This window comes from Podarcis pityusensis (genome assembly GCF_964106645.2).
Source record: "Podarcis pityusensis genome assembly, chromosome: 5".
Taxonomy (NCBI): domain Eukaryota; kingdom Metazoa; phylum Chordata; class Lepidosauria; order Squamata; family Lacertidae; genus Podarcis; species Podarcis pityusensis.
The window spans coordinates 6,442,060-6,455,667 of record NC_138032.1 but is presented as its reverse complement, the minus strand read 5'-3'; the positions used below and the strand labels follow the sequence as shown (position 1 = coordinate 6,455,667).

Below are 13,608 nucleotides of genomic sequence, written 5' to 3'. Positions count from 1 at the left end.
CTTGTATTGGCAAACAGATGTCTTCCTGGGAGAAAGCCAGCCTGGTCCTTATGAATTACTTCATTTAAAACTTTTTTAAATCTATTTGCCAAAATGTCTGCAAATATTTTGTAATCCACATTTAAAAGAGAGATGGGACGGTAGTTCTTAAGTTGTGTCTTTTCAGCTTCCGACTTTGGTATTAATGTGATAAACGCTTCCTTCCACGACTCCGGTGCCCTCCTCCCCTCCATAATTTCATTGCTGACCTCCATCAAAGGTTGTATCAAATAGTCTTTCAATGTCTTATAGTACTTGGAGGTCAGCCCATCTGGTCCTGGAGATTTGCCAAGTTGCATGTTCTGGATAGCTTGTTCGATCTCCTGTCGTGTTATTTTAGAATTCAGGGTTGTCCTATTTTCTTGTGACAATTTAGATAGTCCGTTTTTTGCCAAAAATTGTTTAATCTCAACCTCATCTTGCGGCCCTTGGGTGTATAGTTTTTTGAAGTATCTCTGGAAACACTTTCTAATGTCCACTGGATTCTGGATGTTTTTTCCATCAACCTCTAAGTTTGTAACAGTATTTAATCTTTGTCTTCTCTTCAACTGCCAAGCTAGCAGTTTTCCACATTTATTCGCCGACTCAAACGTTTTTTGTTTCATTAATTTAACCTTCCATTCAATTTCCTGATTTATCAATTTAGAATATTGTGTTTGATAAAGTTTAATTTCTCTCAGAGTTGGCTGTGACTTCGGATTCACTCTTAATTTCTTCTCTAATTCTTTTATTTTATCCAAGATCTTATCTTTTTTCTCATTTTGTGTTCTTTTCTTCACTGCATTCTGTTGTATCAAGAATCCCCTCATTACAGCTTTGCTTGCGTCCCAGATTATTCTTTTTTCCACCATATTATTCATGTTTATCTCAAAATAGTCCTTCAAAACTTTTTGGGCCTTCTTGGTAATTTCCTGATCTCTAAACAAATTGTCATTCATCTTCCATCTAAAGGATCCAGTTGGTAATAGTGTCATATCCATCTTTACTGCATTATGGTCGGAGCAGGTCTTTGGGCAGATTTCCACTTTTCTGACCTTAGGTGCCAGGCCTCTAGAAATCCATATTTGGTCGATTCTTGTCCAGGTCAGTTGGGCTTCAGAAAAGAATGTTCCCTCTCTTCCTAGTGGGTTCTTTGTCCTCCAAATGTCAATCAAATCCATATTGTCAGTCATTTCAAAAAAGGTTTTAGGTAGTCTGCCGTCTTTTGTAACATTTTGACTTTGTGACTTGTCCATGTTAGTTGATACGACCCCATTCATATCTCCCATCATTATGATGTTGTTGTAGTCTAGATAGTCCAGCATTGTCTCCTGCAGCTTCTTGTAAAATTCCGATTTCCCTTCATTAGGTGCATAAATTCCTAATATCAGCAGTTTCTCTCCTTGATATTGTATCTCAATAGCCAAAATTCTTCCATGTTCATCTTTAAACAGGAATTTAGGTGACAGGCTCTCTTTTGCATATATCACCACGCCTCTCTTCTTAACTTTGTCCGAAGATACAAATTCCTGGCCCAATCTTTTATTTATTAACACTTTTCTGTGGAGCCTCGTCACATGTGTTTCTTGTAAACAAATAATGTCCAATTGTTCTTTTTTTAATATATGAAATATTTTCTTCCTTTTTTCCGGAATGTTACAACCATTAATATTCCAGCTCAACAGTTGCAGAGACATCCTGAACTATCTGGTTATTTTTCAAGGGGTGGTATCTTCTCAGGGTCTTCAGGTTCCACAGATGCTGATGTTGGTACTGGCGTTGCCTCAGGCCCAGAAGGTAGTTCAATTCTTTTTTGAAGGTCCTCTCCGTATGTAGACAGGAATTTGTCTCTCTCTTCAAGTGTTCTCACTTTGACCTTTCTCCCTCTAAAGGTAAAAGATAATCCTTGGGGAAATTCCCACCTGAATGGAATTGCGTTGCTCCTTAGTAGTTTAACAAGTTCAGAATAGGCGGCTCTAAGATCAAGCAGTAGTCTTGGGATATCTTTATAAATTTCAATTCTTCTATCCAACACCTCCAGTGATTTTACAAAGTGTAGTCCCAAAATCTTATCCCTTTCCTCCTTTGATCTCAATGTTATCAAACAGTCTCTGGGCCTCTCCTTCTTTATAAATCTTCCAAGTCTGAAAGCTGACACAATTTTAAAGTCCTTTTCTTCCAAGTTCCAGAACTTGGAGAATTCTTTGGTCAAAAACTCAGTTAGATGTCCTTCTTCTGCCTCTTGTAGTGATCTAATCCTTAAGTTGTTCTCACGGTTTCGCAGTTCTATCATCGAGAGATAAATCTGGTGTTCCCCGACTTGTTTAGTGAGTGGTCTTACCTCTTGCTCTAAATTTTCAAATCTTTGTCTGGTGTCCTCAGTCAATTTCCGATTTTCTGCTGAGGCCTCCGTTAACTGTCCAATTGCTTGTGCATTCTGTACCACTTGTGTGGTTAATTTATTTAGACATTCTGTGTTTTTATCAATCTTTGCTGATTGCGTATCTGCTTTCTTGTCCAAAGCTTCCAATTTTTCAAAAATTTTGTCTAGTACAGAAACAGATGCTCCTGAGGCCATATCTTCCAGTTGTAACTGCTCTGCTTCGCCCTCTCCCTCCACTTCTGAGGGCAAAGTAGGCACAGATGATCTGCGTGTCTGTGAGGCTGAGGTTAGAGTTGTTAGAGTTGTTTGTTTAGCTCTCCCTCTTTTTCTTGTGCCACTCATTCCAACGTTATCTGTCAGTCAAGGTCACACTGAGTTGTTCCCATGGGAATGGAAAGGTCCAGAGCAAGCAAACAGCAAGGGGAATCGAAAGTAAAAAGTGTATGTAAAATCACTGTTATAATCCAATCCTCTAGAGGGAGCTTAATCTGTCTTTCAGAGTCTAATTTAATGTCCAAGAACCTTCAAATACAAATGTTTAGCAGAGTTTATAAATGGTCACTTTGTTGCAGACAGTGCTTATTTATCTCCAAAAAGAATGTTTCAAATTTAAAAGGTCTCAATACCCTCAGATTGTTTCAAGTTCCAATATACAGTATCCAAATCTGCAGTACTGACAGCTCCCTTAGTACTCAGGCAGCTCCTGATTCTGGGTTTCACCTTCTAGTTTGTAATCCAATAAGAGGAGGAAAGTCAAGTGCAAATAGAAATCCCAAATCTTTAGCTTAAAGTCTTTACTTTAAGATGCAAGTTCAAATAGATGCTTAGATCTGTAAAACTTAGAGTCTCTTTCTTTCAGCCTCCACTCCTCCAGCTGATTGCTTTTTTTTCAAGTTCAATGGCTGCGGAAGACGGACTTCCTGCTTCCACGTCTCTCCGCTCTCAGCCAAGTTCAAGCCAATTTAAGTTTCCCTTTTAAAGTCTCAAATTCAAGTGATTCAGTCTTTTACTCACGAGTTAGTTGCTTTTTCGTCCGGATCCGTAATTTAGCAGGAAAAGGGATCAGCGCTCACCGACAGTAGCAGCGCGGCTTCGCTCCTCAGGCTGTGAAACAGCTCACAGCGCCGCAACCCCCCTCCGTGCTCCGGAGCCCCTTACGGGGTTCCTTCTGCACTTGGAGGGTCGCTCTAGGCGCCCACCGAGCCTCAAGACCCCAGGCTCTTGCCGCCTGGGGTTTTCCAGAGTGGGTCTCCGCTTCGCCGTAGCGGACGACCCGTTGCCTGCGGAGCCTCCTCTCCCGTTCAGAAGAGGACCGCCATTGCCGTTCGCGCCGCCCCCGGAAGTCTGTAAATAAAGCAATATAGAGTATGCAGCACGTACTCCTCATCCTTCCGCTGGGCACGGGACTCTGCTTTAAATCAACACGTGGTTATGGGCTCCAGAAGTCAAATCGGAGTGCCGGCAAAGGATCGGAATGCAGAGGGACAGATCGGAACGGAATCTGCTCTGCGCGTAAAAGTGATTGATGAGGTATGTGCTACTGCTCCGGGCAGCCTGCCAGCTTCTAGTTAATGGCTTTATGGCTGGACTTTGAACTTTCAAAGCCGTTTTGCCGGGAATAGGCAAAAGGCTCCCAGGCACAAGTCACTATGCTGGGGAAATCGAAAGTAACTTTTAAGTGCGCTTTTGGAATAAAGCAGCTGCAGCAGTGACGCAGCAAGATTTAAAGCAGCATATATGACGCTGAAGGCTAATGCCAGAGTCATGATGGCCCTTCAGGATGCTTGTGGGATTCCTAAGCTCAACAAGAAAAATTACGCGGACTGGGTTCTGTATGCAGAGGCAATTCTGCGGAAAGAGGGTTTGTTTGAGGTGATTACAGAAACCCCCCCAGTTCCAGTTACAGATGCATGGGAAGCTAAGGATTCCAAAGCAAGGGGAACTCTTACATTGATAGTATCCCCAGAAGAGCTCTGTCTATTGCGTGATAAGACCTCAGCCAGAGAAATTTGGGAAGCTTTGAGAGAAGCTCACTTAAGGACAGAAGCTGGGTCCACTATGTTTTACTTTAACAAGCTGCATAATATGGCTCTTGCTGAAGGTGGAGATGTGCGTTTACATCTGATGGAGATGCAAAATCTGAGACATGAGCTGCAACAGAGAGGACTCAACTTTCCAGAGGCTGTGTATTCTTTCATGATACTACAATCTTTGGGTTCAGGTTGGGAGTCTGTTGCAACTCAGATTGCTGTGCAACCAACCGCTCAGCTAACAGTGGACTATGTAACTGCCGTGATTTTAAATGAAGCAGATCGCCGGGGTGCTAGCTGCATGGGCAAGGGGGAGTCTTCACAGACGTCATCCCATAGTGCAGTGGAACCACCAGATGGCGCCAAAGCTTTGAAGGCAGTGAAATGCTACTCGTGTGGACGTCTAGGCCATATGAAGAGGGAATGCAGATATCCCAGGGCCAAGACAGAACAGCGCAGCGATAGCTCATCGCGCGGAAAAGGCCGAGGCAAAGGCAAAGGTCCGGTGTCTAGGACAACGCAGCACAAGGCTATGGTTTCACGCTTCACTCCAAAGGTTGCAGAGGTCCAGAAGACGTCTAGATCTTTCTTCGTTGTTGATTCAGCGGCAACCCACCACATGTGCAACGATAAGAGACTGTTTGTGTCTTTTACACCGCAGGAAGGTGCGATTCACCAGGCGGATGACCACACTATTCCCAGTAAAGGCTACGGAACTGTTGTTCTTCACAGTTTGGACTTATCGATACAGAATGTGCTTTACGTGCCAGACGCCAAACATAATCTGCTCAGCGTTGGACAGCTGAATGAGCGGAACATTGACGTATCCTTCAAGAACAAGAAGTGCATCATCACAAAGAAAAATGATTATGTATTGCATGCTGAATATGTTGATCGTTTGTTTGTTTTGTATTATGATGATGTTGAAAAGGATGACACTTGTTGCATTGCAGGTTCTAACAAAAGTTTGCATGCAGAATGTATTCATGATTTTCACCGAAAATTTGGTCATTTGCATTTTGAGGCAGTATCTAAAATGCCTGCCTTGGTTGAAGGTATGACTATTAAACCCTGCAGGTACCACATGAAGTGCAAAGCATGCGCAGCAAACAAGGTGAAAATGGCTGCGAAAGGTAAGGTGTCTAGTAGGCAAGCTACAGAACCATACCAGGTTGTTCATGCTGATTTAGTTGGACCACTAGCGCCCTCTTTGGGTGGAAATAGGTACTTCATGGTTCTCATTGATGCATTTTCTAGATATATTTTTGTGTACAATCTCAAGCACAAATCAGAGGCTTTTCCTAGGTTCAAGGAATTCTGTGCTTGGTTGGAAAATGTGCATGGTAAGAAGATAAAGACTCTTTTCAGTGATCGCGGGGGAGAATTCACTTCTCAGCAGTTTGAAGCTTTTCTGACTGAGAAAGGAATTCAACACGATTTGTCTAGTCCTCGCTCGCCATGGCAGAATGGACTTGCGGAACGGGCAAATCAGACATTGCTTCAAGGGTTAAAAACCTTGCTGCATGATGCCAATCTTCCAGAGAGTTATTGGGCCGAATCTCTCTCGTGTTTTGTTTACAGTTACAATCGCAGGTTATCTTCAGCGATTGGTTGTACCCCCTATGAGAAGATGTTTGGCAAGAAGCCATACATCAAACACATGAAGATTTTTGGTTCTGACATGTGGGTTCGCTCACCACAAAACTCCAAGTTAGACAAGCGTGGATTGCATGGTATCTTTCTAGGTTATCAGAAAGGGTCTTACAGAATAATGATGACTGACTCTAAGACAATTAAGCTCACGAGAAGTGTTGAGTATAATGCAAAGTGGGGGGAGAATGTGGGAATTTTCCAATGTTATCCTGATGACGGTGATGAGACTGAGGATAGTCAAAAGCAACCACAACAACCCACACCCACTGATGAAGGTTCTGAGTCTGAATCTGAAACTGAATCGGGTGATTCAGAGGATTTCAAGAGTGCGAAAGCCTCTATGCGACCCTCTGAAAGCTCTGATCAAGAATTGGAGGAACCATTGTTCACAGTAGGTCGTTTTTCTCCTAAGAAGGAAGAGGAGAGTGTTGAAGACTTAAGGCTAATTCGCAGGTCACAAAGAGCCACAAAAGGCAGACCTCCAAAGAGATTTGCTGATGAGTTTGCTACGATAGCAGTAACAGCTGTTAAAAGCTCCAAGAAGGTATTTGAACCTTCAAGTTTCCAAGACATCCAGGGTTTGGATTCAAAGGAAGCTGAGCCATGGTTAAATGCCATGAAGGCTGAGCTTGATTCCTTAGAAAGGAACAAAACATGGGAGCTAGTTCCAGTAGTTCCAGGAATGAAACTGCTTGGAAGCAAATGGGTCTTCAAAGCGAAGACAGATCAAAATGGCAAGATAGTCAGACACAAAGCCAGATTGGTAGCCAGAGGTTTTGCACAGGTACCAGGTGAAGACTATCACGAGACCTATTCACCGACAGTGAGATATGAAAGCATTAGGCTTATGCTCAAGCTAGCTGCAGAGGAAAATCTACACATTAGTCACCATGATATTAATACAGCTTTTCTGTACGGATCTCTGGATGAATCACTTTATATGCTTCCACCTGATGGCGTACAGGTAAAACAGGGATTTGTTTGTGCTCTGAAGAAATCCCTTTATGGTCTCAAACAAAGTGCACGGTGTTGGCACACAAAACTCACTGAAGTATTGTTTTCTCTAGGTTTTCAGCAAGGAAAAGCTGATCCATGTGTATTTGTCAAAGAGGAGGGGCAAAAGAAACTGTACTGTTTGTTTTATGTTGATGATTTGTTATTCTTTTGGAAAGATGTCGCAATGTACAATAACGCCCTAGCTCAACTGAAAGAGCACTTTGACATGAAAGATCTTGGTGAGGTAAACAACTACTTATCTCTGGAAATAGAGAGAGATCAAGATGGTAACATTCTAGTACACCAGTCACGGAAAATTGCTGATGTGTTAAGCAAACTAAATCTGATGGATGCTAACCCTGTAGACACACCGATGACAACAGGTTATCAGGTAGATGACACTGAAGAAGCATTTTCTGACACTACCCTGTACAGAAGTGTGCTAGGCAAGCTAAACTTCATTGCCAGATGTTCAAGACCAGACATTGCTGTTAGCTGTAATTTGCTAAGCAGACAAGTCAACAATCCTAGTGTCAAGGATTGGAAAGCTCTGAAACGCATAGCGCGGTATTTGAAAGGCACTATGCATTACAGACTGAGATTTAACAATCAGAAGTCTGGTGGTCTTGAGATATTTGCAGATGCAAGTTTTGGAAGTGACACTACAGACAGGAAAAGTACGTCTGGAGTTTGCTACATGTACAATCAAGGTCTGTTTGATTGGTCATGCAAGAAGCAAACAACAGTTAGTTTAAGTACTTGTGAAGCTGAACTGAATGCACTGTCTTATTCACTTAAGGATTGTGAATGGTTAGTACAATTGTGCAAAGATATGAAAATTCCTGTCAAATGTCCAATCCAGGTTTACCAGGACAACAAAGCATGTTTGGCTTTGCTGAAGTCTGAAGGTTGTAAGCAAAGCACGAAGCACTTGCAATTAAAGTTGCAGCATGCTAGGGAATGTATTCAGAAGGGACTCGTAACGGTGTCCTATATGCCAGGTAATGAAATTCCTGCTGATGTATTGTCCAAGATTGTATCGAGGGATCAACACTGTACCTATGTGCAGAAGTTGGGTTTGTACTGATATTGTACGAACACGCTGCCCAGTGATGTTCACAGAAAGGGGGAGGATGTTGGTTTCTGCTTTCCTTCACTGTGCAGCGAAAGGGCTTGTCACGAGACAGGTGTTTACATTCCACACGTCTGTACTGTTGGAGTTTCTCACGGGAAAGGGAGACTGGATGTGACGTACACTGGTTTCCTGTTTTTCACTGTACTTTGCTGTTTCACTTTGTGATTCTCTCCGAGCTGTCGAGGAGAGAGGATGCATTTTTCTGCTCCGGCAGAGGCAAGATGTCTTTCTGTAATATACCAGCTTTGAACTGTAAATAAAGCAATATAGAGTATGCAGCACGTACTCCTCATCCTTCCGCTGGGCACGGGACTCTGCTTTAAATCAACAATATCTACTCTGGTGGAGAGTTTCCCTTCAACAAAGTGTAGGATCATGGCAATGAAAATAATGAATAGTGTTGGGGCAATAACACAACCCTGTTTAACACCTGATCCCACTGTGAATGGTTCACTCTGAGAGCCATTGTTATCCTTGATTGTGGCTGTCATATTATCATGGAGGAGCCAAATGTTGTTCACAAATTTATCTGGGCAGCCAATCTTCAGAAGAACAGTCCACAGGGCATTATGATTTACAGTGTCAAAAGCCTTAGTTAGGTCAATAAATGCCATATACAAGGGTTGGTTTTGCTCTCAGCATTTTTCTTGAAGCTGTCTAGTGGTGAAAATCATGTCCACTGTCCCCCTAGAAGGCCAAAAACCATTTTGGGATTCAGGAAGGGTCACCTTGGATATTGTTAAGTGACGGTTTGCTAAGATCCTTGCAAGAATTTTGCCAGCCGCAGCTAATAGAGAAATGCCTCAATTCTGTCACCTTTTAAAAAGAGATTGATAATTTTGGCATCCCTATAGTCTGCTGGGATTTCTTCTCTCTCCCAGATTGTTTCGATGAGCTTGTGAAGTTGTTGTGTAAGTTCAATTCCACCCACTTTGAAGACTTCAGCAGGTATTCTGTCAGGTCCACTGGCTTTGTTGTTTTTCATTTGGTTAATGGCTGTACACAACTCTCCCAGATTAGGAGATACTGCAAGCTCATCTCTAACTTGTTTTTGCAGAATTTGTGAGAGGACCTCAGCAGCTATGGGGGAGTTGTGGTTAAGGAGATGTTGGTAATGTTCTTTCCAGTGCAGTGCAGTAGCTTCTTTATCTTTTAGAAGTGTGGTACTGTCTGCTGAGCATAGGGGGCATATGCCATGATTTATTGGCCCATACATGGTCTTTGTGGCTTTAAAGAAATTCTGTGCATCATGAGTGTCAGCTAAGCACTGGATCTCTTGAGCTTTTTTTAATCCACCAGGTGTTTTTTAGTTCTCTGGTTCTTCTTTGAACCTCAGCCTTAGCGTTGGCATAGGTTTTTTTTTTTCTTAGTGGCACAGTTTCTGTCTCTTTGTCAGATCTGAAAGGCCTTCCTTTTCTTGTCAATCATGTGTTCAATCTCACTGTCTTTCTCATCAAACCAGTCCTCGTGTTTCTTGGTTTGCTATCCGATACTTTGTTCACAGGCTGCAATAATGAATGTTTTTAGCTTGGTCCAGTGTTCCTCGATGTTATCAGGGAATTCTGAAAGCAGATGGTCCTTAAGAGTTGTTTGGAAGCAGATTCAGAAATTTGGGAAGTGGCAGGATTTAAATTAAACAGGAATAAAACAAAATGCCAGTTAAAAACTTGAAGGAAGAAGAAAAAAAAGAATTGGAGCAAAACATTGATGTAGAAGTCCATAAAAAGGTTAAATATTTAGGTATATGGCTAACATCAAGAAATATAAACTTATACAAAGACAATTATGAAAAAATTTGGCTTGAGATAAAAAGAAATTTAGAAATATGGAGCAGAATGAATCTCTCACTGTTAGGAAAAATAGTGGCAGTTAAAATTAATGTGCTTGCTAAAGTGCTATTCCCCTTCAAATCAGTCCCAGTAATTGTGAAAGATGAATGTTTTTAAAAATGGCAGAAAGAAATTTCTAAGTTAATCTGGGGGGGGGGGGGGCAAAAGGCCAAGGATAAAATATAAGCTACTTACAGACATAAAAGATAGAGGCGGTTTTGCCCTCCCAGACCTTAAATTGTATTATGAAGCTGCATGCCTGGTATGGATTAGGGACTGGATGAAGTTGGAAAAGCAAGAAGCATTAGAATTGGAAAAACATGACAATAGATTTGGCTAGCACACATACTTATGGTATGGGAAAGGGAAGGTTCATAAAAGTTTCTATAACTATATAATTAGGAAATCATTAATGAGAGAATGGGAGAGATATAAAGATTTGTTAGAACAGAAGACCCCTTGGTGGCTTTCACAACATGAAGCTTTACTGCTCAAACCACTTGGAAAGAAAGGAAAGTGCTTTACGTATGTTGATTTGCTAAAGCATCAAGGAGGAAAATGGAAACTAAGAGATTATGAGGAAATAAAAGACCACTTTCAGAGTTGGTTACACTATTGGCAACTACATGAAATATACAAAGAAGACAATAAGAAAGGATTTAGCTATACGACATCTAGATTCCAAAAGGAAGTTGTAGAAGGGAAGGTGAAGCTGCTGAAAGGTGCATATAGTATTCTGCTAGAATGGGAAACAAAAAATGAAGAGGTGAAATCAGTTATGATTAAATGGACACAAGATATAGAACACAAAATAATGCTTGAAGTTTGGGAAAGATTGTGGAAAACTGATTCAAAATATACAGATTGCTCTTTGCTGAAAGAAAATTACATGAAAATGATGTATAGATGATATATAACACGAGTGCAAATAGGAAGAATGTATAAAACTGGTTCAAATATGTCTTGGAAATGTATGGAAAAAGAAGGGACTTTTTACCATATGTGGTGGGATTGTAGCAAAATTTAAAAAATTCTGGGAAATGATATACAATGAGTTGAAGAAAATGTTCCAATTAACATTTATAAAAAAGCCTGAAGCATTTTTGTTAGGGATTGTAGGAAAAGACCTGCCAAGGAAATTGAAAAACATCTTCATGTATGGAACAACAGCGGCAAGAGTCTTAATAGCACAAGGATGGAAAAATGAAGAAATCCTGACCAAAGAACTGTGGCAAGAGAAACTGATGGATTATGCGGAACTGGTGAAATTGACATACAAACTACGTGATAAGGACAGCTGTGATTTTAAAGAAGAATGGGAACCCTTTACAAAGTACTTAAAGAAACAAGAAAATGAACTGGACTCCTTGGCAGGTTTTGAAGAAACATTCACAACCCTTTTACTGGTAATATATAGATAGATAAATTAAGGATATTTACAATTTTATAACATGCAGAGATATTATGTGCTGAAAAACCAGAGAGAGGAGCTGAGGGAAGTCAGGGTGGGTGGGAGGGTGGTTTTTTTCTTTTTGGGGAAAGGGTAGGGAAAATGGGGGGGGGAATGAGGATGATGTATTTTTGATAAAATGTTATGTTGAAATTCCTAATAAAAAATATTTTAAAAAAATAGAGTTGTTTGGAAGCAATCCCGGTTAATGGGATCTTGAAGGGCTTGAGTGTTCATTTTGCACCTTGGTTTCCTTCCTTGAAGCCTGTGTTGAGGTATAATCTTGATAGCCATCGTGGAACGTATTAGTCGGTGATCTGTCCAGCATTTGTCGGCACTCGTCATGGCTCTGGTAAGGAGCACATCATGGAAATCTTTAGCACAGACAATAACATAGTCTAAGAGGTGCCAGTGGTTTGACTGAGGATGCCTCCATGAAGTTTTAAATTTAATTTTTTTGTTGAATGAGCGTGTTGGTAATAGTAGCCTGTTGGTTTTTGGTGAGTTTACCAGAAGTCTGGTAGGGACTTCTGACAGGAGCTTTACAAGATTGTTTTTGATAGCGAAGCCTACCTCATATATTTGACATTCTTGTTCAGATAGACCTTTCCAGAAGAATGTGTAGCCTCCTTTTTCTTCCTTCAGTTGTCCCTTGCCTGCTCTTTGAGTCTCTTGAAGCACTGCAATATTGATGTTAAAACGTCAAGTCTCTCTTGCAATGATGGCAGTTCTGCGTTCAGGATGCTCATTATCTGTGTTATATCTGTCCATATATTCCATGTTCCAAAGTTCAATTGTCTTTTACCACCGCTGGGTGGTGACCCCACTGGGGGTGGTAATCCAGTCAGGGAAAAAGAGAGGCAGACTATGTTTAGGGCACCCTTTCTAGCCCCTCCCCCATTTTGGAGTGAGCAGAGTAGATCCTAAAAAGGGCTGCTCAGTCATGGATACAGCTGCCGAGCTGCTCAACTGCCTTGTTCCTTGAGTCAGAATGACTGAATCTGTATCCACCAACCATGTGCTGTTTCATGACTAAGGGCTTCCAGATTTCACAATCCTGCCCCTGTTACCATATGCTGATCACCATGGAACTTTGGGTGTTTGGGTTTGGGATGGGTTTTTTGGAAGACGCCTGTACATGAATTTGTTTTATGTCTATAGATCAGTGCACACTAACCAATGAACAGTCTTCGCAGTAAGGCTCTGTTCTGATGGCATGAGTTGTCATGGCGACAAGTAAATTCCTTTGTAACATACCACTTGTTATCACCCGCCTGTTCTGCCGTTGATGACTTCTTGGATCATTCTTTGTCTAGCTCCTCCCCTTTGACCTTACTGCCTTGGGTGACCCTGCTGGGAGTATGAGATTCCCAATGGCTTCACTCACAAGGGTCATAGGAATGTGCAAGCCCACTCACCATGAAAAGGTGATGATCCAGCAAGTGAGGGCAGCAACAGTAAGGGGGGTGGCAGCAGCTTCCCATTTCACCTTAGGCACTATAAGAGGACACCCCACCTCTCATGAAGCATGTGTGGGTGGTATGGTAATAATTGGGGGAAAGAAGATAAAGTGCTGAAGGACAGAATGTAATGCATGTAAATGACATGTCACTTTCCCCATTTTCAACACCAGAGCAGGAATGACCCAGAGTCCACCTATGATGAAGAAAACTTGGCCCAGTGCATTTTTGACCTCTTTATAGGAGGGTCGGACACAACCAGGAGTTCTTTGCAATGGGCACTTCTCCTCCTGGCAAGTCATCCAGATATCCAAGGTGAGAGAGGAGAGCCAGGGCTTCTCTTGACCACTAGGGTGGAGCATAGTTCTTTAAAGGTGTCATATCGGAAAGAGTTAAAAGTGAGTTTATGATGTAAATTATGGAAGGTAAACGATATCGAAATAAGCTAAATGTTTTTGACTTTCATGTCTGGAAAGATATTTTCCCCACCAACATTTTCCTACATAGTTTCTAGAACCTATAATTAACAGAAGGAAAAAAGTAAAATGCCCAGAAAGCTGGGACTGGGGGGAAACCATGGGCCTTGCCCTACATTCACTGAATGAGCAGAATAGTCAAGTAACAGAATAAAATGTCTCTAGGAAGTTTATAGTT

The 13,608-nt window shown here is 41.6% G+C and overlaps 1 protein-coding gene and 1 long non-coding RNA gene across 2 annotated transcripts in view; one reads left to right on the top strand and one right to left on the bottom strand.

The window, feature by feature from the left end:
* The window catches only part of LOC308478525, a 164,383-nt gene that overhangs the window by 72,340 nt on the left and 78,435 nt on the right, over positions 1 to 13,608 (bottom strand). The gene's annotated exons all lie outside the window — the stretch shown is intronic.
* Positions 1 to 13,608, top strand: part of LOC308478397 (cytochrome P450 2J5-like) — a 59,718-nt gene that overhangs the window by 31,995 nt on the left and 14,115 nt on the right. The window contains exon 6 of the mRNA XM_081008089.1: positions 13,128 to 13,269. Coding sequence (XP_080864215.1) covers positions 13,128 to 13,269 — 142 coding nt within the window. The remainder of the gene's footprint in view (positions 1 to 13,127; positions 13,270 to 13,608) is intronic.